The sequence below is a fragment of the Dermacentor silvarum genome, chromosome 3, assembly GCF_013339745.2.
Source record: "Dermacentor silvarum isolate Dsil-2018 chromosome 3, BIME_Dsil_1.4, whole genome shotgun sequence".
Lineage (NCBI taxonomy): Eukaryota > Metazoa > Arthropoda > Arachnida > Ixodida > Ixodidae > Dermacentor > Dermacentor silvarum.
Window position 1 is genome coordinate 173,038,922 of NC_051156.1, and position 26,955 is coordinate 173,065,876.

The 26,955-nt window shown below is 49.1% G+C and overlaps 1 protein-coding gene across 3 annotated transcripts in view; it reads right to left on the bottom strand.

Moving 5' to 3' along the window:
• Positions 1–26,955, bottom strand: part of LOC119446100 (cytochrome P450 3A41-like) — a 136,472-nt gene that overhangs the window by 65,637 nt on the left and 43,880 nt on the right. For 2 of the 3 annotated variants that reach the window (XM_049663900.1, XM_037710449.2), the window contains exons 6-13: positions 17,716–17,804; positions 16,566–16,711; positions 14,629–14,744; positions 12,933–13,023; positions 10,163–10,320; positions 9,019–9,107; positions 5,052–5,189; positions 1,295–1,457 (exon numbers count right to left, since the gene is read on the bottom strand). The exons of the other annotated variant lie outside the window; for it this stretch is intronic. In XM_049663900.1, the coding sequence (XP_049519857.1) occupies positions 1,295–1,457; positions 5,052–5,189; positions 9,019–9,107; positions 10,163–10,320; positions 12,933–13,023; positions 14,629–14,744; positions 16,566–16,711; positions 17,716–17,804 (990 nt within the window). The remainder of the gene's footprint in view (positions 1–1,294; positions 1,458–5,051; positions 5,190–9,018; positions 9,108–10,162; positions 10,321–12,932; positions 13,024–14,628; positions 14,745–16,565; positions 16,712–17,715; positions 17,805–26,955) is intronic. 3 annotated transcript variants of the gene reach the window in all.

The window sequence follows — 26,955 nt, forward strand, 5'->3', positions numbered from 1 at the left end:
CATACAAAACGCCTTGAATGACGACTCGAGCTGTGCATGATGCTGAAGGCTGAATGCAATGCGAGGTTGCCGTACGCAGCGATAGATAGGAAAGTGGAGTGGTCACTTTGTTCAAATTGCGGCAAAACTTTTCACTAATAACAGAAACGGCGGCTCCGGTGTCAATAAGTGCGTGTACGGTGACGCCATCTACGGACAGTTCAATTTAGTTCGCATGAGAAAAATGAGGCCTTGAAACGTTCGACGTAAACGCAGTTCTTGCCTCAGGAACTGCGACTGTTAGTTTTCCTCGCGGGCTGGACTAAGTCGACGAACCATGGGGGAAAGGGATCGACGATGTGGGGAGGGCGACCAGCGACAATCGAAGGGGCGGCGACTAGAAGACGAGTCCGGAGGAAGATTACACACATCATGACGCAGAAGTCGAGCAGGCATGCAGCCGGAGGCGCTCCCACTGTCAGGGAAACGGTAGTTGCGACGGCGGCAGAATCGTGCTATGTGGCCCGGGAAACCACAGGAATAGCATATTGGCCGGTTATCAGGTGTGCGCCACGGGTTGACGACAGAGGCTCCAGCGGTCGAGTAAGGAACCGGAACCGGACGTGAAGGTGGTGGCGGTACAGGGAAAGTTCCGGTAGTGCGGTAGGCGTCAGGAGCCGGAGGAACATAAGGTCGGGCGACAATGTTGGCGTAAGTCAGTGGTCCAACAACGGGCTGCGGATGAGGGGCAGGTGGTAGCACCTCAGCAACTTGCGTTTGAAGCACCTGACGAAGCGAAGGAGCCAAGGATGTCACCGGCTTAGGAGGGCTAGTCGCCAGAGACAGTTGCCGCGCGACTTCTTGGCGGATGAACTGCTTTATTTGCGGCATTAAAGCAGAAATGTCGGCAGCGTCACGGCTGAAATCCAAGGGAGCGAGATCCGCGGTATCCTGCTGAGCAGCACAACGTGTTGAGGCACGCGGCTGGCGCAGCGCGTCGTACTGCTGATAAAGCTGAATTACCTCGGCTACCGTCTGGGGACTCTTGGCGACGAGCATCTATATATATATATATATATATATACACGCGTGTATCTTAAAACTGACGCCGGTCTGCCACGCACCACCGTAAGTAGCACTTCGCTTCTCGATGATGTTGGACATGTGTCGTGTAAGCTACAACACTTTTCAATTCGGTGAACGCCGTTTCAGTCATGTATCCGGGACTTTAAAGAGATGCGGCATATTTCTAACGCATTTATCTCGCATTTACAGTTATATTGCCACTAAACTTTTCTTCAAATATAATACTTACCGCTGTTTCTGGGCACGTCTCAAACTTAAAGTGCTGAAGCAGACAAGCTAGAGCTGTCTTCGCTTGGAGCAAGCCTAGACGCATGCCGACGCAATTACGCGGTCCGGCCCCAAACGGCATGTACGTGAACGGCCTCAGGGCGTCCTTGTTTTCCGGCATGAACCTGCAGGCAGGTGTGAAGTACAACGAGCATACGGGAGCAGTTGCAGTAACGTCGGGAAAAAAGCACTGTACACCGCATGAGTATGGGGCTGATTAAGAACACCGGCACCACTAAACAACCTCGCCACGAACTACGAAACAACAGAAAACAACGACAAGCACAAACTTAGTTTCAGCTTAATTTCTGACATACCTCTGCGCGAAAAGTCTGCGGCAAAAAAAAAAATGCCTTGTGGTAAACTACCGCATGAGGTATTTGTAAAGCATGCATTCGCTTTTAAGCGGAGTCATTTATAATCATTCTGCGCGGTTTTTTTTTACCTTGTCGCGCTGTGGCTCTCAGTATGGCTACTAATTGTCAATTGAGCGAAATATTTACACGTATAGGTAACATTAGCCAGCGTTATGATCGGCAAGGAATTCGACAGGTCAATGGGGGAAACCAAACCCGCGCACGTTCCCATGTCGGGGCAATTTACATCCCCAAGAGGCGGTTGTGATCGTCCTGGAAGCTGTACATCTCAAATGTGGGAAACCAGACCCGCGCACGTTCCCGTGTCGGGGCAATTATCTACATCCCCAAGAGGCGGTTGTGATCTTCCTGGAAACTACCTCTCAAATGTGGGAAACAAGCCCGAGCGCCTTTCCCGTGACGAGATAATCCCCTTCATCCCCGTGAAAGCGTCACACCTCTACGACCTGAGCAGACGAAAAAGGCAAGCTACCAAGAAAGAGGACCCGAGGGAGAGGAGGTCATCAACTTGACCATCCAACAGAGGACTGACACTTCCACAAGTTCCCCGAAGGAGACATCGGCTACCACAAGACCACGAGGGGTTATTTAAGGCCGTCCTGGTCCCCGTGTTAATCAGAACCGCTCGAGACTCGGATAGAGTCAAAACCATGTACCAATGAAGTGAATACAATATTTTCTATTTTTCGTCGTCACGATGCCCGCCTTCATCGCCGTCTCCCGATTCCTGCGGTGACGACCCACCTCACCCGGTCGAGATTATATCATCAGTAGTAAAAGGAGTCATGTGAGTTTCCCGTACACGTTTACTGTAACACCGTGGTCTAACTCACTACATTATTTTTAACAGCGGAGCTGTTTAAGCTTTTGCGATAGCAATTATATGGACACTTCAACCGGATTTCTGCCGTCGGCGTCGCCGTCGCCGTGAGGTTCCGTATAGATAAAATCTTCGCCGCGCGCCGTATGCCCCAGAGGCAGCGTGCGGGGACGCGCGCTATCACGGAGAGCGAACGCACTCAATCTCCCACGCGCAAGCAAGAAAGCGGAAAGCCAGCGCCGGAGGGAGCAGGGGGGGGGGGGGGGGGGACTTCTCTGCCAACAACCACGCTCGTCGCTCGTCCGCACAGTCTCTTATCTCTCCCACGCGCAAGCAAGGAAGCGGGAAGCCAGCGCTGGAAGGAGCGGGGGGGGGGGGGGGGGGGGGGGCACACTTCTACGCTGCCAACAACCGCGCTCGTCGTTTGTTCGACCGCACCGTCTCTTATCTCCACACGGCTCTGACCTTTATGCGCATTCGCCGCTCAGTTTCCGTTGAAGCGATAGACCGCGCGTACTTTCGCCCCCTGCTGCGGCGGCTATATCCGCTCGCTGCCAGCGTTTTGACGGTCGTTGTCTGCAGTCATTCAGTGTGATCTATTCATGTTTGTTTGTGCGCGCTCACACCACGCTTCTTCAATCAGTTAGTAATAGTCGGGCCACATTTTCCAACGCACGCTACACATGCAATGCTGCCCGGGTCGGCAGTGCAGCGCTACAGGTGTGTCCCTTCGCACGCGCTGCCCACGGGAAGCGCTTCTCATCAACACCACCGTTTCACACGCGCCTTCTCGTGGTCATCGAGTCTCTCTTCATGTCGGTCTACTTACGCCGCAGCACACCTGCTTACTTAATCAGCTCATGTTCACTACAATTCATATTGCTACCAAAGCCGCTCACCTTACTTCGTATGACATTGCTGTGTTGCTATCGCATTCATCGCTTCGCCCTTAGGGCGAAACTGTGACATTTTTTGTTTCCCCGCGTAGCGCTCGCAAAACTCGCCTAGCCATGACGTCGATGCCCACAGCTGCGCCTCGTTTCACCTTGCGATAGCCAATCAATAGCTAATCGGTAATCGATCGATAATCTATAAATTCCGGAATATGCTGGGGATGACTTGGTAGTGCTTAGCCTAGCCCAAATACGTGGCCAATACCTTGTCATAGCCAATCGAGAGCCAATCAATAGCTAATCGATCAATAATCAAGAAATGCCGGAAAATGCTGGCGATGACTTGGTATAGTGCTTAGCCTAGCCCAAACACGTGGCCAATACCTTGCGATAGCCTAGTGGTAGAGCGCCCGCCTCGGCTGCGTGTTCGATTCTCACCGCCGCCGGGCACCCACTGGTTCAAATGGGTACAAGCGTACCCCGGCCTGGCGATCGGCTTCCTTCAGGGGTGATACGCTTGGGAAAGGAGCCTCCGCCCTGAATTCCCGTCGAAACCAACGTGAGCACGGAAATCAAGTGGTGTCTGGGCCGCTCCCATGGCGGTCATTTCCCATGTGGCGCCCCAAGCACCTATTGAGGTGGGGGCACCTTCGGGTTGAGGTCAAACACCCCTTTCCAAGCGTTGAGGTCCCATAATGGGCGAGCACCAGGCCGGGAGCGCGCTTGTACCTATTTTACCGGTAGGTACCCGGCGGCAGCACTTGCCTCCCACAGCCGCGGCGGATACTCGTCTACAAGGCCGTCTGCGGTGCTCAGAGACAACTCCTGAAATCGCTAATTGGGCCCTCTTTCGAGATGTGAACCCCCACGACAGCCGAGCACCAGGCCAGGGGACATCTCTGCCCATTATAAAAGCCGGTGGGTTCCCGGCGGCACCGGGATTTCAGCTCGGTACCTCCCGCATACGAGGCGGATGCTCTACGGCTAGGCCATCGCTGCGGTTGCCTATCTCTGCCTTTTTTTATCACTATAGCAAATATAACACTGATAAAAGAAATTAGCAGACTCTAGCAGTTCCTTCAGCTTTGAGCTTGATTACTACAAAAGCAGAATGCTCCGGCAGTGGACATCAAGATAATAATGGACTAAATTAAATGGCCGTCATAGTGGTTGTGCAAAGGAATGCATTACTCTGAACGAATTTCAGAGCTGAACATAAATTAGCTCTGGTCAGGATGCCATGTAGCAACTGTATACAGTCAAACCTCGATATAACGAACCTCGAGTTACCAATAGGTAATCGATAATCGATCAATAATCAATAAATTTAGGGAAAGCATAACCCGTAAGGTCAGGACCAGCTAGGTGCCGACCAGCTCCGCATTTTCATTAGCCTTGCGCCGCTAGTGCAAGTTACACAATTTTTTTTTCGCAGGTTGGAGACAGAACAATTTGAAAGCAACGGGTACTTCTACGTAACATATAACCCAATGTGGGCATATTTCATTCTAATTTATGTCGGTGCGCTTTGAGCCCTGCAATCTCGATAGAAGACTGGCCCCAACGAGATTGCGGACGTTAAGATCTGAGCATTCATATTGCTTGATTTTTCTTACAATGACAACGCACCTCTCTGGATTGAACTTCTCCGGTTCAGGAAAATATTCTGGATCATAGTGGATTCCGGCCAAGGGAATGTCGACGCACATGCCTGGCTTGAAGTGGATTCCAGCCACCGTAGTTTCCTCCGTACAAAGCCTCATAAGTCTGCAATGTCCAGATATTAAAATACGGCAATAGAATCACTATGGACCTACTTGCCATTATTATGAAACATTTTCTCAGAGTATATTCCCCATTGAGAAATGCTATTTTATTGTAGGGAGAGGCAGGCGTACAAAAGGCTGGCTGCAAAAGGAACCAGAAAGACATCACTAACGCAGACCACTTTTGCGAAACAGCGATTTCAGCATTACATGATGCACACGCAAGTTTAGGTTCTACTACATCCCTTTCTCTCTTGATTCTATAACAATGTTTGCTGGACATATCTGTTCTTATTATTCATTTTTGTACTAGTGTATTTGCATTTACTTTCCTTATCAGTGCAACTGCTGTACGAGTATGTGCTTTTCCAATATTCTAACAATGTTGCTAAATAAGTCGTATTGTACTGTATATGCATTGGGTGTGCTGCTGTATTTTGTACTTGTATCGTACTTTGCTTGTAGCCCCTTACCTCTGTAATGCTTCATAAACAAGCCCCTAAGGTTATCACAGATAAATAAATAAACACAAACGCGGCCTTTTGTGTTCTTTCGTCTTGTTCATTTTGTGTGTGCGTTTCATGCGCCCGCTTCTCTGTACCAGGAATTTTACCAACTTGCACAGGCGTCTGTTGTTTTAAGCTACTTTATTATATCCTAATACTTGATGCACCCACGATGTGAATGACAACCACTTGTGAAATGAATAGGAAGTTTTACTTTTAGCGTTTATGTTCGTCTCTGGGGAAAATGCAATTGTTCGTGATTTTCGTGACCTTATACTTGTGATATGTCTTATGATTGTTTTAAGTAAGTTTTCTGTGTCAGTGTCATAATAATAAACAGGAAATAACATGCAAACAATAATGTATACGCGAAACGAATAATTCTTTGTTCTTGCAGTATAGTCTATATAAAACATACGAGTAATGTAAAAAAAAACTTTTACATGCACGCTAAGTAAAACAAACATGAATCTATTCCTTAACCAAGTACGCGGTGTACTGCAGCGCGTCCAATGCGTCGTAGACGTGGGGCAGAGGGTAGGCATCCTGGCGGATGATATTAGTTGGCATTCGACATATTCGACACCAAAGCGCACTCAGTCATCCTTTCGGTTATGAGGGTGACCTAAGAGGCTGTCGGATGAACGAATTATGTCGTGCACACGGAAAGAAGCAATGAGCTCTTCATTCAATAATCTCCCACTACGAGGAAAAAGCAGGGTAGAGGCCGTGACGAGTGATATGGGAACTCCTAGGTTCAATATTGTGCGCAACCACAGATGTCCAGCATTGGTGTCCGCATAAGGCCTTAGGCGTCTGCCTAAGGCCTTAGGCGTCGCCGGCCCCTCTTTGGCGAAACTCTTATTCTGGGTCAGAGTGCAAACAAAATGACTAGGGTAATCATCGAAGCACAATACATAGCCATGTAGATGACGCACGCGTCAGCACACCTTCCATCGCATTATCAACAAAAGTATAAGAATTTTCGCGAATGTCATAAATGCATACCACGAGCATTCCGTTGTCGCGCGTGTTTTCTACTTGTTTTTCTTTTTCTTCCTTTGCTTACATTATCGGAGAACGTGTCCAGTGAAGCGCCTAGTGAATTGTATATGTACTGCTCATCTCGGAAATAAATTTATTGTTGAAAGTTAGCGCTCCTGTGTGTGTCTCCGGTTCCTTCGTCCGGTCTTTGATGCGCTACGCAGATGGCATTTAATTTAACGTCGCGTACGACAACGGGAGTTATCACACGGAGATCAGTATCGTGTACCAGAAGCCGAGTCTTACATAAATCACGTTGGGACTAATAGCTTGTATTTTGCCCTGGCGTTGAGACGCGGTGGTTCTATTCCAAACAGTTTTATCTGATCTTTAGCAAAAGCGCGTTAAACGTCATGTACCCTGTGCACCTGATGATAAGAAGGACACGTTTTACCTCCACCAAAGTGCTGTTCGCTCAGAAGCAAAGTGCAAGAAGGTCCTCAATGTGTGACATAAAAGGTGCGCGTGAACGTTGGACGCGAGTCTACTGCTTTTTTGGCGACCTCAGAGCGTCCAGAGGCTGTTGTGAGCATTGGGCGTAAATGCCAAGTAAATGCAGGCTAGCTCGTGAGATCAGTCAGTCTCTTCGTTTAGGAACTACATCTTCGCTAAACCAGTCAAATAGAAAGATATATCTTGCATCTCCTGAGGCTTGTTCGACTGGCTGAAGGCACTTGCTTGGTGGTAGCCATAGAGCCATTAATTGGTGCTGTTGCCATGGACGATGGCAAAACTTTGAGGATTACTCTGAGGGGCGATTGAAGGGTATAAGCGGCGAGTCGAAGGGAGCTCCAACGAGAAGAGCGCTAGAGGACTGCTGCATCAAGGAACCTCTCCACCGCATCTGACACGTAGGCCGAGCCAACCATTTATTTGAGCCGCGGAACAGGTTGGGGTGTTGAACATTGTCTGCAATCATCAACATCATCATGATGAGCCTATATTTATGTCCACTGCAGGACGAAGGCCTCTCCCTGCGATCTCCAATTACCCCTGTCTTGCGCTAGCGTATTCCAACTTGCGCCTGCAAATTTCCTAACTTCATCATCCCATCTGGTTTTCTGCCGACCTCGACTGCGCTTCCCTTCTCTTGGTATCCATTCTGTAACCATAATGGTGCACCGGTTATCCATCCTACGCATTACATGGCCTGCCCAGCTCCATTTTTCTCTCTTAATGTCAACTAGAATATCGGCTATCTCCGTTTGTTCTCTGATCCACACCGCTCTCTTCCTGTCTCTTAACGTCAGGCCTAACATTTTTCGTTCCATCGCTCTTTGTGCGGTCCTTAACTTGTTCTCGAGCTTCTTTGTGAGCCTCCAAGTTTCTGCCCCATATGTTAGCACAGGTAGAATGCAATGATTGTACACTTTTCTTTTCAACGACAGTGGTAAGCTCCCAGTGAGGATTTGGATATGTCTGCCGTATGCATTCCAACCCACTTTTACTCTTCTGTAAGTTTCTTTCTCATGATCAGGGTCCCCTGTGAGTAATTGACCTAGATAAACGTACTCCCATTGCAGACTCTATTGTCTACAATAAAAATGGTCAAATGTCTAAAGAGCACTTACAATGCGTACTAAGTTTTTAATGCGATGACATCCTGCATGCATTTCACCCACTTTGGAGGCTGTCCATCACCTAACAGAAAATGTTGGCTGATCCTGAAGGCAGACCAGTCTAACAAGGCGTCTCAATAAACTAGCTATCTAGAGGAAAGAATGCCGGAAGCTGGCACCTGAGGCATGCGCCAGGCGTTTCAAAGAGCGACTCTGGCACGAGAGAAACGTGTGTGTGATCGTCGCATAAGGGCTAGAGCATTAGGCAGCTGTGCTGAAAGACAGTAGTTTCATCCCACTATCGGTAACATTTCTTTAAAGCATTATAGGTGGACATGCCACAATCACGAGGTGTGTTGAGCGTACGCAAGCGCAACAAAGAGTACAAAAAATGGCAAGTTTGTGAGTGACACAAGGTATTGAAACGTCCCATTGATATATCAGAGTGAGCAAGGTCCCCCGCGACGCACGCGTGTGCCATTGTTGAGACGTCACAGTCATCCCAATCTAAGCATGTTATCCAATACTTAGACGAGCTAAGTTGTGGCCTATAGGTTAGTAATTTCATTAGTTTTTCTCTGAGCCTCGTTTGTTGCGCTATGTCGGGAGCTCTGGCACACCTTATGGTAATTACCTCTTGTCTGCCTGCGTTTCCTTGCGCTGAAACACATTAAGACAAACTGGCAGACACAGTATAGTTTTGCGTTTTCATGGTACTTACACCAAATCGGAAGGGACAAGCCTCAGCCCCTCCTTCAAGCAAGCATCGAGATAAGGCATCTCCTGCAGAGAATCGTAAGTGAGTTCCCCCTGCAAAAAAAAAAAAAAAAAAAAGTCGTTTACTCTCTAAGTTCGAAAGTCTGTAGGTTTATTCAGTGAGAGCAGGGACTTTTCGCCTGTTGCCCGTTTGTTGCATTTTCTGAACTCTGTGAGCATACTAACCGGCACCCCTTGCTCGGAAATATTTAAGGATGCCTGTAGCTTAAGTCGTCATAATGGACAGCAAAGGAATAAGTGCATGAGCATGAACAAGTTTCAATGCCAGAAAGAAATGATATCCTCCGGTACTTGGAAACATGTACAGTCAAGATAACCCTCAAACAGAGAAAAGCAAAAACGTAATTATGATTGTCTGATTCCTGTTGGGCAGACACACGTGACGGCAACAAATAGCGCGAAGATATTCAATTATTACAACGACGAATATGGCTTTACAATGCTGTACTGGGCATAGACTGTGGTGGGGCTGACTCCATTTCGAACTATTTACGTTATTAAACACGCGCCCGCACCCGTGTACACGAAAAGTTTGGCATTTCACCTTATAAGAATGCGGTTGTGAAGGTCAGGATTTTAATCCGCTAGCTTTCGCTTTGTGGTAAAATGCCAGAGCCACGAGGTAATGCGCAACTTGTAACTGTATTATTTATAGAAAGGACGCAAATGTCTTGCCGAGCTCATTACTGGTGTAAGGACTGTCAAGTTCTGCACGCAAAAGTACATCACTCCTTTGCACGTGCTGTTCGTTGCAGATATCCGAGCCGCTATCGGAACGGCTGCACGGGCTGAATGCAATACTCAAGCTGCACTTTATTGGGGCCCCGTGAAAGCTTGATAGATTTGCTCCACAAAATACCAACACAATAGAATTTTCGGCAGGTCCGTCCAAAATTCATACGAGGCTTCACTTATCGCAGCTAAACGTTAAGAATATAAAACTTAGTTCCCCATAGATTAACACCACTTAAAATGTAAGACAGTGTCCTTTAACTGATAACTTTCAGCAATTATCACCTTTATAGAAGTGTATTCGTATCTGCTACACATGATTTATACAAGCAAATAGAATTGTATTCGTTTCATACCTTTGAGAGCGCATTGTCTATTTCTGCAATGACCCTGTCTTGGCAATCAGGATTACAGGCCAGGTAGTAAGTGGTAACGCTGATGGCCGTTGAGACGCTCTCTACGCCGGCAATGAAGAACACTATGCCCTGGGCTGTTATCTCGTCCAGTGACATTTCTGAAAAACATGTTTACAACGGTGTTCAACGATCACGGGTTCTTGCACAATTTTTCGGCTGTTACAATACAGCCGATCATTAAAATAAACTACGGAGTTTTACGTGCCAAAACCACCATCTGATTACGAGGCACGCCATAGGGGGGGGGGGGGGACTCCGGATTAATTTGGACCACCTGAAGTTCTTTAATGTGCACTTAAATCTACGTACACGGGTGTTTTCTGCATTTTGCCCCATCGTAATAGGGCCGCCGTGGCCGGGATTCGATCTCGCGACCTCGTGCATAGCAGCACAACACCATAACCACTAAACAACCATGGTGGGTCGCCAGCACTTTTGAGTACTCGCTGTTGTTGCTTAGTGGCGTTGGCGTTTCACTGTTAAGCACGAGCTCGTGGGATCAAATCCCGGCCACGGCGGCCGCATTTCGATGGGGGCAAAATGCAAAAGTGCCCGTGTACTGTGCATTGGATGCACGCTAAAGAACCCCAGGTGGTCAAAACTATTCCGGTGTCCCTCACTACGATCGGCCTCATAATCAGATCGTGGTTTCGGCACGTAAAACCCCGGAATTAAAAGGAAAAAAACAACTTTGCAGTGTTGCAAAGATTATGACTAAATTAACTGTCTCGTGACTTAGGTACCTTTTTTGTAGGTTCTGCTTGAAATCAATAAAAATTGGAGTAGCAGTCTTCCTTACCGGCTTTGAAGCCGTTTAAGTTTACATTGAAACCGCCGCGGTGGCTTAGCGTCAATGGTGTTGCGCTGTTAAGCACGAGGTCGCGGGATGAGATCGCGGCCGTGGCGACAGCATTTCGATTGGTGTTAAATGCAAGAATGCCCGTATCCCGTGCATTGGGGGCGCGATAAAGATCCCCTAGTGGTCAAAATTAATTCGAAGTGCCCCACTACGGCGTGCCTCATAATCAAATCGTAGTTTTAGCACGCAAAACCCCAAAATTCAATTCAATTTTACAATCAGTCTGAATGATGTGGCGAGTTAGCCGACGGTTAGCTGACGAATCGTGAGCCTGTTTTGAGAGTGAAAGGGGTACACAAAGAAACCTGTTCGCAAAATCTCTATAAGAAAATAAGTACGTTTAATAAGGCACGAAAGCTTCATTTTCAAATTCTTTTTGCTACTCTGTGCTAGCAAATCACCGTTACTTGAATGAACGACTCCATAACAGCACAAAGAGAGAGAAAGAAAGCAAAACGAGGAAAGGCAAGGAGGTCAACCAGACGAACGTCCGGTTTGCTACCCTACACTGGGTGTAAGGGAAAGGGGGAATAAAAAGAGGAAAAGAGGAAGCGAGTGAGCACTGTGTGTGCAGCGAAGCACCATGACACCAAAGTCAACCAAAACAAAGGACAAACGACCAGACACGTGCTACGCCATCATTCACTGAGTTCATCTGAATTCACATTCGCATTTAATTCCTCAAATATGAACCATTTGGCCAAATTAAATTTTGTGCTTGTCTATTCTCCGTGTTCTTATTAATATGTTAGCATTAGGAATGTGAAAATGGAAAAATATGTATATATGGCACGCGTGGGAAGCTGGTCACGTGAAAGAGGCGGAGAGACAAAGGAAGCCCCTGGGTTTCCATCTGTAGTGCCGTGCCATGTTTTGTGCGATGACAATTTGTCCTGTCATACGCAGTCTCACACACACACACACACACACACACACCCACACACACACACACACACACACACACACACACACACACACACACACACACACACACACACACACACACACACACACACACACACATATATATATATATATATGTGTGTAGCAGACCACCAACGGTGGTCTGCTACTGGACCAGTCGAGTGACCTCCTGAACAATACTTTGTAATGTGGGAGACGCGTTTTAAATAGAGTATCCGGACTTCAAGGAGGTGTGACGCTATGCTAACGCATTTCTCTACCATTTGTCGCTAAATCGTTGCCATATTTTTCTAAACCGATACATTTACTGCAATAATGGCAGCTGTCATAGGCACGCAGGAGCTCTCTGCTCCTGCGTGCGTAACAATATTACAGAAAACTGAGGCCGCGAGAGCAGCCAGAAAACTATTGAAGAAGATAACCGGAATTACGGAGAAAAGCCCATTCTGTTTGGTCACACATAGTGGCAATAAAGATAAAACATCGAAGGATGGGACAACGCCAATACAACACTTTTTACATAACCGTAAAGAAGGCCTACCGGCTCTAAAGAGGAACCGTACTTCAAAGTTACACACTCGCGAAAGAATACCTGCTACTTGTCTCACCGTGCGGAATCCTTGTGTTCCGCATTTCGCATCACACTGAATTCACAATACACTAAAAAAATTTCATGCAATCAATGCATATTGCTTTAGAACGTAGCTATAGCACATACAAGGTTTAACCATATTTTTGGAGGGCCACGAATATACATTTTTCCAACGTACAAAGCGTTAAGTTACGGAAGACAGTACGAGCACCAGAAGAGATAGTCACGATCTCAGTGGGCTGAAAACTGACTGCATGGCTTTCAAGGTTGTTGGCTCCTTCGTGACCTTCCGTCGATATTGCTACCAGTATTATCCACAGGCAGGCAACTCTTACTCTTAACTTCAGCGTTCTCTTTCTTTTTCTCTCCGTGATCTTCCCAGCTGTAATCAGCGTTCATAAACACCTGAAGGAAGTCGTCTTCTTCCTGCAAACCAAGAAGTTGAAGACGTGAGGGTGCAAGTCACTGCGTTAAATTCTACTTCAACAGAATAAATAAACTGCTGTGTATCACACAGGTCCACTCAAGCAAGTGAAACGGCTCCGTGAAAGTTTCAGCTTCTAGTTTTCGTTCTCCAAGCGGCATGAACTTTTGTAGGGTCTCACGATATATTTTAGCAAACTCTGTTCACCTATAAGATGGCGCTGCCACACGAACGTCATCCAGAGACAAGAATTTTTTCAAACCAATAATTACGCTGTACACAACGTCAAGCAGATTCCAGCCTAGTTATCGCGCTGCAAGACAGCTAAAAAAGATAAATTATAGGGTTTAACGTGCCAAAACCACGATCTGATTATGAAGCACGCCGTAGTGGAGGACTCCGGAAATTTGGACCACCTGGGGTTCTTTAACGTGCACCTAAATCTAAGTACACGGGTGTTTTCGCATTTCGCCCCCATCGAAATGCGGCCGCCGTGGCCATGATTCGATCTCGCGACCTCGTGCTCAGCAGCCCAACACCATAGCCCCTGAGCAACCACGGCGTGTTGTAACATGACATCTCTCGCACTGTGTAGAAGATCTCGCACAATCTGCGAAGACGGCACTTGTGACCTTTCATGATATTACACAACTAAGCAAAGCAAATATTTTACGCAGCAGGCCGTCCAGAGGGCCCACGACATCGCAACGAGACGTCGCCTCCTGGTGCCATCATGGGCGGAGCCACCGACTTGACCTGAGGGAGCTTTCGGCTGCCCCGGGCCACAGTTTCTCAGAACCAAATAAGGTTCTTGTCACCGTCACCACTGGCATCTGGTAAATTAAACCTGATATCTTTCATCGTGAGCTTTATGGCCCAGTAAATTATGGGACTTTGCATTAGGTGAACAGGAACAAGAGGCTTTTTAGTTCATCAAGAGCAGGCCTGCGAAGTTGAAATTTATTCCACTTGATCGGTACTGCGTTATGTCATATGCAACGCTATGTGTTGACTACAGTATGGGCATCGCGCGGCTTTAAACGACACGTGCACGCTGCTCTAGAAATACTGCATGAAAATATGCTCTATATGGGTGCAAGAAACCACATGCCTGAGATGTTGCTGACACAAATCTGATTACATGCAGGGTCTATTTGCCACGTTTAAAAGCTTTGAAGAGCCTTTTTAACACGACATTGGTAAGCAAGTTTGACGAGACTGTGCCCGTATACACAAAAAGCTCGTATGATGGAATTCTTCGGAAGAGCAAATTTCAGGCAATCATGACGCAGGACATATCGCTAGCAAAAGCGGCTCGCCATTGGGAAATAGCGCTTACGAAAGAAAAGCTTATTGATCTCGACCTCTGATCTGCTAGCGAAATGGGAACGTTGCTACCGGATTCTAGTCATTTTGATAGGCTTATGGGAAGCTTCCAGTGAACTGCACTTTCCATTTCCTTTCACTAAGCGTCATGATGCCCTGCTCATGAATACGTTGACCGAAGTTTGAGCTTTCTGTCAGAATCAAAGTGCGCATGTGTCGGACAAAAGTTCGCAAAGCTTGGCGCATTTTCAGAACTTTCGTCCAGTGTTTTTTCCCCTTACCTTGTTCTTTGACTTTCTTTCTTCAATCAGGTGCGCGACGAATGCCTTGAATAAATCAGTACTTGACTTAGGGGGATAATCAGGTTGCAGAACCTTGTACACCGATGGCATGAGAACTGGAAGAAGTCGTGAACAATTTGCGGCATTTTTATTTGTTCTTTTGACGATGCAGTATACGCAGCTTAAACGGTGGATGCTCGAATACTTTTGTGTTGCCCGAACATGCGTGATTGCTGGGCAGTAAGTGTGCAAGCAATGGACATGTCAATAAGTGCGCTTCCGGCATAAACGTCTCAAGCCGGCATCAAAAAGGCTACGCTATTGCAGAAATCTCAACCTGTTATTTATAGAAATATTTTGCAATTGATAGTTCATTGTCACTCTTAAGCGCCGAGCCCCCAGAAGAAATATTTAGTTGCATTGCTTTCCATGTGCCATTTCCACAGCCAGAAAATAAGAGGCCAGGACGTGTTTTGTGGTTCTATAAACAAGTGTTTTGTGCCACATAACAGCGTGAACTTAGGCTCAGAGCAACGTCTAAGAGAGCGTTATCTCTGATGGCAATGTTCTCAAAATGGAGATTCTGCCTACTGCAATATGGAGATAGGGAGAGCGAGAAAGCTCTCCATTGAAAAGCTATTTATGACCGTTTCCTACGCTCACTTGTGGAATTTGGGCTTCACAAACTGTAAGGCGTGTTACAGACCCCGTAGTTTCAAAAAAATTACACAATCCTCCCGCAGCGGAACCCTGAGTAGTATGCGAAGCAGCCATGGGGTCGCCTCAAGGTAGTTTTATCAACTGTATAAACTTGGACATGCAGCAGCACCAGTGACGCGCAGAACTGTTGTCGACGCCGTCGGCGTTTTGCCCGCGTTCGCACCGAACGCGCGCGGCGTTGGTGACTGTTGCCGGTGCCTCTGGGGCGCCTACCGTCGCGCCTCTAACCTAAGCTGCTTCGCATTATCGCGCGCGGAGCCGCAGGTGTTGCCATTCGAGAGGAGAGGAGCGTCGGGGAGGAGGAATCCTGAGAGGAGAGGAGATGTGACAAGGAGAGGAGGGGGAGGAGGGGGGAAAGGAGATAAGACAAGGAGAAGAGAAGAGGGGGAGGAGGATGCGCATGCGCAGTAGGGGTGTGGACAGCGCACGGCGGAGGGAGGGAGGGAGTGACATAGCCCCGACCATAAGACGCTTCGCATCTAAAATAAAAATTAAAATTCCTCTTTATACAAGGTCTGTAACATTCCTGGAGTTCTAATTCAAACCTACAGCCAAGTTTCAGTTCTGGAATATCTGGTTCCGAAATAAAGATCGCAGTCTTCGAGTTACGGTTGTTCTGGTAGGGGGGTGTCTACATGACCTTGCGAAGTGTGTTTGGGTAAGTAATGTCCGCCGAGATAATTGACCCAGGAGCGATAGACTCCCAGCAATCCAGCACTTTAAGAACCCTTGCTGCAGTTAGGTGCGAACCAGAAAATAGACTCCCCTTGAGCACTAAGACGGACATGGATATTTTTACCGTCGTATATGATAATAACTGCTAGTATCGTATTCCATGATGTCGTGGTCGGTAAAGAAAGAGCTACGGTTTCACTTTATGCAAAAACTAAACTGCCATTTATACACTGAAATGCAAATCTCGCAGCTTAACACTGGTTTTTCAGGGGAGGTGCACTTTGTAAGCGGTGCAGAGTTATAAAGGTACACGACCCACTGAAAATGTGCACATAAAGATCGATTGCTATTGAATGGCTTGACATCATTCTCAATTCTCAACAACGTCATTGTGCCCTCGACAATCAGCACCACATAGCTCCTACAACCGGAACCCTTGCTAAAAAGGGTTACTTGTTTGTTCGTTAACTATAGTTATAATTAAACTATTCGAATGATGCGTACACCTGTTTCCTCGTGTGAAAGAAATCCTAAATACTCACATAACATCACGACTTTCCAGCCACTTGTGCCCATATAGATAGTTTCAAGACATTTCATAAGGGGATGGTTCTTGTCATTACTGCTGTCGATGTCGACGCTATAGTTCAAAGCAGCTGTAGTGTCGAGCGCCGTGTTGGTGGCAAGCCTGCAAAGGAAGATTTTTATTCCCGTTTTTTAAAGCTGAATATTTAGCATCGCTCAAGGTTTCTAATTTGGTGACCACGCGCACTTTTTCAATATGCGCATGGTCCTTCTCTTTCACATGAGCTCTTTGTGAGTTACAGCAGCATCGAATATTGCAGTAACAATCGTTACATAAGCTAATGCTGTCAACACGCTCGACTGTCTCGCGTCCCCAGATGTATCCCCCACATATCTCACGTCTCCTTTGATCCGGCTTCCCGGCAACGCACAAGCGGCGAAGGCAGACGGGTTGTTTCGCAGAAGTACGCGAGATGGCACAAGTGTTCCGATGCTAATGTCACCGGCGTCACGTGATGGCGTCACGTGTTACGTGACGAAATCGAGCAAAAAAGGATGTTCCACATCCGCCCACCATGGTTCTGAGTGGCGCTGGCTAACACACCTAGGGCTAGATCTAGTAAACATAAATACCCAAGTTAGTGGGCGAATTGATAGCCGTAATTCCCGAACTTCGCCGAGAAATGCATTTTTTTTGTACTTTTGTGCTTCAATGCATACAACTACGTTTTGTTAAAAAGGAACTGGAACGCCAATGCATTTCTCCGCAAAGCTCGGGAATTAATATCTCGAAACTGGTGTCATCCTGATAATTCGTTACAAGTGGATCCGCCTCGCGAACTCCACGGCTAGAATTCGTTAATTGCAATATGGGTTATAAGGTCATTAGTAAAAACTTAATTAGTGCATTTTTGTTAGCTGATTATGCATTTCAATTTTTTGTTGAAGTAATGTCCGCCTCTTCGAGTAGACCAGCTCATGAATTAGAATTGTGCTATTTGCTTCAGGTAACCATTATACATTTTTGAAAATGTTCGCTGGAACACCCTGTATGCTCACTATAATTAAAGTTTGCGGGACATATATACGTGCGTAAGTTGCAAGTCTAACGGCTCTCCCGGTCGTTAGACTTGCAAGAAGAGCTCAGAGCGACTGACGCCAACTCACTCAAAGAAGTCCACAGGCTTGTTTTTAGTAGCCGCGTCCATGAGTCGTGCTGTCATTCTTCCAGCAATGGTTTTTACTTTGGCCAAGATCTGGAATTCAAAAATATGTCATAAAAGAGTGTTCATAATGAAGGCTGCTTTCCACTGCCTGCCTTAGGAAGCACAATTTCTTTCTTTTTGTCCCTCTATGCTATTTTGAAGGTTGTTCTTCAACTACAAAAATTGCTGCTTCTCTTCGTGACAACACTCCATAAAACGATGAATATCTTTAAGCAAGCTGTTCTGAACCATACCCTGAAACAAAAATTATTATTATAAATAGGCTATTAGCAGCTAGATCGCAGCAAATATAGGCGTAGTAATATATTAGTAGAAAGAACGCAAATTACCTTTGCCGAGAACCCATAATGGCGTGGCCAAATTGATATGCGTGTAGATAACGCTATCTCAGGCTGTTAGGTTGCTTTCCAAATTGCGCATAATATACTGAACGAAGTGTTAAAAGCAGGCTACACACGGTCCGATTCGTCGTTCGATACGGCGGCCGACACGCCGGAGCGGCAGCGGGAACCGAGGCGTTTTGTAGCGCCGATGCGCCGGATCGGAAGCCCAGCGTGCGACAAACTAGGCGGGTTTCCATCGTCCGACGCGTCCGACAATAGCCAATTAAAGCGCGGCTGGCGTATAACGTGCTCTGACGTTCCCTCCACAGAGGCGGCGCCGGAGGGCCGATTTCTCACCGCTTTTTTAAAGCAAAGCTTGTATTGCGTTACAGATTTCGGTGGCAGCGTAGTGACGCAAAAAGTTACGTTTGGCGCATACCCACATTAGATATGAGGGAATGAGCCAGGGACAAGAAATAAAGAACTAAGAAAAGAAAGTAAGAAAGAAACAAACAAAGAAAGAGCAGGTGAGGGGAAAGCTGCGCCGGCCCCGCATCACGTGACGTGCGCGACCAGTCAGGGTCATTTGGTGCGTCGCGGGGAGGGAAAGGCAAGGAAATGTGGTTGGCGCACACTCCGACGGGCTTCCTTCGCCGCAGAACCGACACCAGATTCACAAAACTTTTATTTCGTAAGTACTCTTTGCCATTAGCCGGCCACATTATATATTATTTTGTCTCGCTACTGGATTGGCTGAAATTCTTTCTTACGAACAATTCTAGCGTAAGAAGTTTTTTGTGAATTCGGGCCCAGTTTCGGCATCTGGATGGGAAGTCCACACGCGGTGCGTTTCGCCGAGGAGCAGGCTGCGTTCTGGCCCTCGATCTCCGAGGTGCCTTCGACAATGTCATAGTAGTATCCTTACCAACCTTAGTACCACGAATTACGGATCTAGGGCTTTCGCGTACATCTGCGCATTCCTCTCACATTGCGCCACGTTCATCCGCATCGACTCTGCTGAACACGGTCCCTACCCACTAGGCTCCCGGGGTACACCACAGGGACTGGTCCTCTCACCACTCCTCTTCAACCTAGCCATGCTCCAACTTCCTTCGCTCCTCGCCCAGGTCAAGGACATACACTACGCTGTATACAAAGATGACATTATCATCTGGACCAACTCCGGCTCCCCCGCCCAAACTGGAGACCACACGCAGCATGCGGCGCTTATTGTGGACACCTACATCTCATCATGTGGTCTGGAGTGTTCCCTACCAAATCAAATCTTCTCTCGGTCTCATCTCTACCGCCACCTCAGACATGTCTCCCTTCTGGCCTGACGCTGGTCGTCTCAGAACTCCACATATTACGCCTCCACTTCTCCTCTACTTTCAACCCTGGTACTACCATTGCCCGTCTTCGACGGACTAGCGAGCAGGTTAGCCGGATTATTCGGCGGGTCTCCACCAAAAGTGGCGGCCTCCGCAGCCGGCGCTCCCTCCTTTTGGCTCAAACGTTTGTGACCAGCCGAGTCGTCTACGCTACATCTTACCTTTGCTTGCGTCACCACCGCGAGAACCAGCTCGACGCACTGCTCCGCTCGGTTCACAAGCGAGCACTAGACCTTCCAACTGCTACCTCCAATCGCCGCTTTGCGGCCTTGGGAGTGCACAACTCGTATGACGAGTTCCCGAAGGACAGTCTCGACAACCAAATCAAGACGACTCCTGGCACCACCTTCTGGAAAAGCTCTCACTGAAACCGATCTCTATTCCACCTCCCACTGCCTCCGTCCCGGAGCTACGGCGGCAGAAACTTTAGGTTGAACTTCTTCCTCGTAAGATGGACCCAACTCAATACACCGGCAGATGCCTAGCCCGAGCAACCCCTCTTCACACTCGGTACTCCGATCATCCTGGCGTCTTCAATGTAGGTGTCTCGAGACCAACTCCCTGCGGACACTTTACGGCCGCAGCGATCTTCGAGGGTCACCACATTGATGAACTCTCTTTCCGCTCGCCGGACGCAACACAGGCCGAAGAGGTGGCCATCGCTTTGGCCGCCTCTCACCTCACCTCAAGCGTCATCATCACGGACTCACGCTACGCCTGTTTCCGATACCTACATGGTATCATAGCTCCTCCGGCCGCCCACCTTCTGCGGGTGGCCTCATGGAGCTTTTACCCTCAATCCATCCGCATCGTGTGGTCTCCTTGCCACGCGGGTCTCCCCGATAGCCAACCGGCGTATGCCGCTTCCTGCTTCTCTCCCTCCCGGGCCGTTACGTGCACCTCGGACTCTGCGTCTCCCCCAGGCCCGACAGCTCTTACGTAGTCCTGCGCAATTCTAGATCACTGTCGCACCTTACGCCGTCTTTACCCAGACCCTGCACGAGGCCTCTCTAAAGTGGATGAGCGACTTCTGAGACGCTTGAATACTAACACCTTCTTGTGTACTGCGGCCGCCCAGCACTTATGCTGCGTATACACGGCTACTGTGCGCATTGTGGGGCACTGGCCGAGACCTATCCCATGATTGCCGCTTGCCCCTCACACCCCTTCCTTTTAAACGAAGCTAGGCTCACAAGTGTTGGCGGTGGTGGGGGTGTCACGCTGAAAAGTGGGCCGATCCTGGCGATAGTGTAGGAAGGGTCCAAGCTCAATATCACATACACCTGTCGTGTGGGCCGATGCTGATGATAGTGCAGAAAGGGTCCAATGGCACATACCAGGCACAAGAAAGAAAGAAAGAAAGGAATAGAGAAAAAAAATCTCTCAGTTTCACCCGAAAGGTGAAGCATCAATTGTGATAGCATATTAGTAGAGGGCTATACAGTAAGGATAGTAGTTTTATCAGCTGTATAAACTTGGACATGCAGCAGCACCAGCAACGCGCAGAACTGCTGCCGTCGCGTTGATGACTGTTGCCAGTGCCTCTGGGGGCGGCTCGGAGGTTTTCGACGAGATCAGAACGGGGCACTCGTCGGGAGGCGCTTCAGGCGTTCGGCGGCGACTGACGCACTTCGCCTCAGCTCCGCAGATGCCTCTTGGCTACTGCGGTCCATCACCACAGATCCCCGTAAGCTTGGTACCATCGTCCTTTGCAAGCCCAGGGCTCCATTTGGACCCCACTTTTGTGGCGGTGGGACCATTTTTCGCCAATTCCGGACCCTTTGAAGATTCTCCCAGCGTTCGGGGGCGCTAAGCCTAACAGTTGCGTCGCGCCGACGGACCTCGCTGGGCTTCTTCCCCGGCGATGGCGGCTTCAACCCTGGTTACGGGCTACGATCCCTCCTCACATCGTGTGGTTACCATGGATGTAACCCCTGCGGACCAGGATGTCCCTACCGAACATGAGTATCTTGAAGATATGATCCAACTTTGGCAACGCAAGTAACGCAAGTCCCCTCCCCAGACGCCCAAGCTCAAGGGGACGCAGGCCGCCTCGCAACAGGCGGCTGCGGCAATGTCGACGCACCTTCTCCCAGGGGGTGCTCCCAACTCGCCTCCTCCTCGGGCGCCACGTAAGGCTTCTTGGCGGCCGCGATACACGCCCCGCATAGGGCGTGACGACCTCATCGTTTTGCTCAAACCGCGTGCCTCATTTGATCTCAAGAAGGGGCTCCCATCGGAAAGCGCTGGTGACGCGGTGCGTGCCTTTCTGTGGGCTTGGTTGCTTGGCTTGGCTGCCGGCCTCCACGTGTGGCCAGTGTGGTACCAAAATGTGCTGGTGTGCAGCCTCGCCTCGATCCCTATTGCTCAACGACTCCTTGGTGACATTATGCTACCCGTAGGGGACCAGCAGCTCCCTTTTCGTGGCCACGCCAAGGCGTCGGGGGCATCTGCCACGGCGTCATCAACATCGACCCGGCTGCATCGGCTGCGAGCGTCAGATCGAATCTGGAGTGGCCGAAAGGCACTATCCTTGCGGCCCGCAAACCCGGGGACTCCAACGTGGCGGTTGTGACCTTCGAGGGCCCGAAGGTCCCCCGTTTCATCTTCTACCGCTGCCAGGTGGCCTACGCCCGCCTCTATAAGAAGACGGTTATTGTATGTTCTTGCTGCGGCACCATTGGCCGCAGGCTCACGGCTTGCCCCAGCCCCAAACTGGGCTTCTGCTCCCGCTGCGGCTCCCAGGTGCCTACCACGCCTGAGAACCTTGCTCAACATGACTGCCAACCCCGCTGCATCCTGTGCACCGGGCAGCATGAAACTGGGGCTCGGGGCTGCCCCGGCAAGTACCGTAAGCCCATAAAGCCCTCCCAGCCGGTCCCCCAACACCCGGCCTCACCACCACCTCGTACTCCACCTCAAGGTTGAAGACTGGGCATGTTGGTATGGCATATCTCTATAAGTTGGAATGCGCAACAGTTTAGACGAGAGACACAGAAGAGGAACACACACGACAGAGCGCTACTTGCAACAATCGATTTATTCCCTTGTTAGCGGAATATATACTGGAAGACACTCAAAGGGGGAGAGCGACAACAAAAAACCCTCAAGGCCGCACGCCCTTGACTCAACCCAAGTCCGGCTCCCGGTCCAAGGCCCCGCCACTCGCGGGTCCAACTCAGGTGAGAAGCTTGGCAGGGGTAGCATCCAAGCCTCTCCCCTTCCTTCCCTTCGCTGCCCCCAGCCCGCTGGAACTTACTCTCCAGCGGCAGAACTCCGAGCTTCAGCGCCAGGTCGCTGCTCTGGCCAAGCAACTCGAGGCCCTTCGCTCCCAACTCCTTCCCGTCGGCCCTTCCACTTGCCCCAGTGGCCGTCCCCCCCCCCCCCTCCCAACCCCAGTTCTTCTCACCCCAGGCCTCCCTCCCAGGAGCGCCCGCAAATTGGGCATTCGCCGCCGCGGTCTCGCAGGATCCTACTGGAAATAATTCACAAACAAAAGAATGCCTCCATGACGTCACTGATGAAGTCAGAAATTAGAGGGAGAGGGCGCGCAGCCGGGAGGAGGAGGGTTGCCGCCGAAGCCCTTCCTTCCCATTTCGCATGCAAGCGGACTGTGTTCGTGCTCTCTTGCAGGTCCGCTGGCCGTGTGGTGACATTGGCCAAATCGCGCAGCAGAACCCGCTGAAGTGTGTCGTGTATTAGGAAGTGCTTTCTTCTTACCAGATTTACCTTGGAAGCTGCTATTCATTTTTCAAACCACTGGGATATTGCTCGTACGCAACATTGCCAAGCACCTACAATGAAGAATATTTACATAGTGAACCGTTGTTAATTACCTTTTCGTCATTTTGTGAAAGTAGTCGCGTTGAAAGTCCTAACTTGCGGTTACGTCCACAGATATAGTGGGAGGTAGCATGAAGAAAATAACTTCCTCGCACCATCAATCGTTAATTTTGTTCGTGTGTTGTGAAGTGGATAAACTAAAACTAGCCGATTTCTCGGCCAGCGAAAACTCAACACAAGTAAAAGTTGAACGCTTTTGTTTTTATTCACACATTCGGTACTGGAAAAATACTGACCTCCACGCAGTGTGAAAGTGACAATCTACACAAGCAATTTTCATTCACAACGAAAATTTGTACATAATGAGTGAAAATAGATTCCAGAAGATGTAAACCAATGCGAAAATTATTAACCAGCACGGCTGCGTCTTTCGTTCTTTTCTTTTTTTTAACCTTGGCTGAGCATGTTGACAAATAGTGAACACAATGTATAGCCCAAAAACACGCACTCAAGCCTTACAAGTCTTTCACCGGCAACAGATGCGCTGCCGTCACGACGAATGAGTCGAGCGACACTGCTCTTATGTCAGTCCACTCAGGCTTGCACAGAACTGGTTTACTCATGCAAAATGAACACCTGCTCGAAAAATAGAGTGAAATACTTGTGCTTACCCGGGGTCATTAGGAAACCTGAAAAACTTCGCAGAACTGGAATTCCTGGTGTTCGAACACCACAGAGCCGCGCAACACATGTGATGCCCCAATGTAGCCATCTTCGTCTAATGCTTGGTCGACGTGGTTTCCTGCGCCTTCAGTTCGTTGCACGCGTGATCACGCTTCTCTGACTTATCCTTCCCATCTTCACACTTTGGACGATAACCGAAGCAGACGACCAAGCCCGATATGACTTCTGATATCGCTGAGCAAGTGGCAAGGGTGAGATGAGGCAAGCTCGACGGATGCATGAACCTTTTCCCCCCGTTTCGCCCGATTTAAAATTCACAAAAAGATAAATAAGAAAAATGACTTAGGATGTCCGGAAACCGCTAGGAGCGCGCATGTTCCTTGAAACGGAAACTAGCTTTATTTTCCGGGGGCTGCCTCAGGTACGTGGCTGAAACCTATTTCTTTGCTTACCTTTCCAGATGACAGCGAGCAGTGCGTTTTCACAACTTGGCAGCCACATTTATATTAGACCGTCGGGCCCTACGTTGAAGTATACATTTATTGCGCTGTTTTTACATGCGCCCTCTATCAAATGTAATAGCATTGCAATTGTTGACGTCGATAGTAGCGCCGCTACACAATAAACTTAAATGCATTACCCGACGGTCCGACAGATGTGGTTGTCATGCAGTAGAGCGGAGGCACTTCTTGCCGTCATGTTGCCCTTGTCAGATGTAGGTAAGTGCCGAAAATCGTTTCGGAAACGTAAGGCAAACTACCGCTCAGAAAGAAAAATGTATATTTTGTGTGTACCAAACCATGACCCGCCGCGGTGGCTTATATAGCTGGTATAGTGTGGCACTGCAAAGCACTAGGTCGCGGGATATAATCCCGGCCCCGGCGGCCGCATTTGAAAGGAGATGAAATGCAGAAACGCCCGTATCCCGTACAGTGGGGTCACGTTAATGATCCGCTGGTGGCCAAGGTTATTCCGGAGTCCCCTACAAATTCATGCCTCATAGTCAAATCCCGGTTTGGAAACGTAAGACCCCGGAATTCAACTGTATCAAACCATGAACCCGGAGTACATAACAATAGGCGATTCTACCGCAACGATAATAGCGGGCAACTTCAGACCACATCTGCATTTGTAACCTTACAGTCACTGCTAGCTGTTGAGGTAAGTGCCGCCTTTTGTTGATTTCGGCTTTGCTGAAAGCCAATCCTATTGTACCATACGTATCCTGTATTCTTACTTCTTATCTATCACACATAGAACGCCTACAGTCACTTTCAAACGTGTTTCGTTAGAAAAGCGAGCCCTCAGCCGCGCGGGCCCTGAATGCCATCGAAGTGACCTACTGCACCTGGAGTCTCCGTCGACTTTGCGCAGAACCCCCCAACTACATCACTCGCCACTTTAAGCACGAATCAACATCAAACAATAAGTGCACGCGGACACTACCAAGTATGTTTTTCAACGTATGAAGAAGCATGGCGTCTCATAGTATGCGGTGTACACGGGCTAGGGATTTCAAAGTTGTATTATCGGTCTGCATAGCGGTATAATAAAATTACTGTCTTCCGTAGAAGCGTAACCTCAACAACCTCGAAAGCACCGGCTGCGGCACTAGGACCTACGCGTACGTCAGAAACTTTCTGACAGACCGCACGGCAACCGTCGGGATCTGTAACATCCGCAGCGAAAGCTTCCAACTTCCAAACAGAGGCACCCCGCAAGGGTCGGTCATCTCACCGCTACTCTTCAACGTGGCTATGATCAAGTTACCTAAACTTCTCGAGACCATACCAGATCTGCATCACGCGATGTACGCTGATGACATCACGCTCTGTACCAGAGCTGAGAACATTGGAAGGCAAGAAAGCGCCCTACAAGAAGCCGTAAACACCATCGAAAGCTATCTCCAAAACTGTGGCCTCCGCTGCGCCCCCGAGAAATCTGAGCATCTCGTCCTGAATGCAAGAACGAGAGGCAGGCCACCCAGCTACGGAGAGCCCGACCCCTGCGTCACCCTCAATGGGACGCCAATCCCGAAAGTCGACACGTTACGAATACTGGGACTCCTTATTCACAAGGACGGATCCGGAGCGGCCAGCCTACCAAGACTACAACGCACCCTTTCGCAGCTCACGCACCTCGTCAAGAGGATCTCAATTCAAAGAAGCGGCCTCAAGGAGGAAGACACGCTCAGAATAACACAAGCGCTGCTCACCAGCCGCATCACATACGGCATGCCGTACCTGGCTTTAAAGAATGCAGAGATCGAAAAGATCAACATCATGATAAGGAGGAAATCAAAGTCGCCCTGGGACTCCCCCCCCCCCATGGCGTCTACTACACGTCTCCTTAAGATGGGCGTCCACAACACGTGGCAAGAGCTGGCTGAAGCGCACAAGAACAGCCAACTGGAACGACTCAAGCTTACACCCACCGGGAGATCAGTACTCCGACACCTGAACTACAGTGAGACGTACGTCGCAGACACGGACAAGAAAGAACGAATCCCATCGGACGTTCGAGAGTCCCTTCTGCATTGCACCCATCCCGCGCAACATGCATCCCATATACCACAAGAGTAGAAGGCAAGCTAGAGCCAACGCAATCAAACGAAGATTCAAGCAAGACCCGGACGCCCGCTACACCGACGCGGCCAAGTATCCGCATCGAAATGCGTACGCTCTCAGCGTCGTAGACTCCCGAGGCCGCGAGTTAGCATCGGCAATCGTCAAGGCACGCAACCCGGAAACGGCGGAAGAAGCGGCAATCGCTCTCGCCACCACTACATGCACAGACGCAGCAGTCATTTTCACCGACTCTCAGGCCGCCTGTAGAAATTTCTAGAGGGGCCGCATCTCGGCTGATGCACTTAAGTTACTACAACGGCGTAGCACTCCGCTCCCGTACACCTACGTAACGTGGGTACCCGGACACGAGGGAATAGAGGGGAACGAAGCGGCCCACGCCGTGGCCGCCGAGCACGTCAGCCGGGCTCCCCTT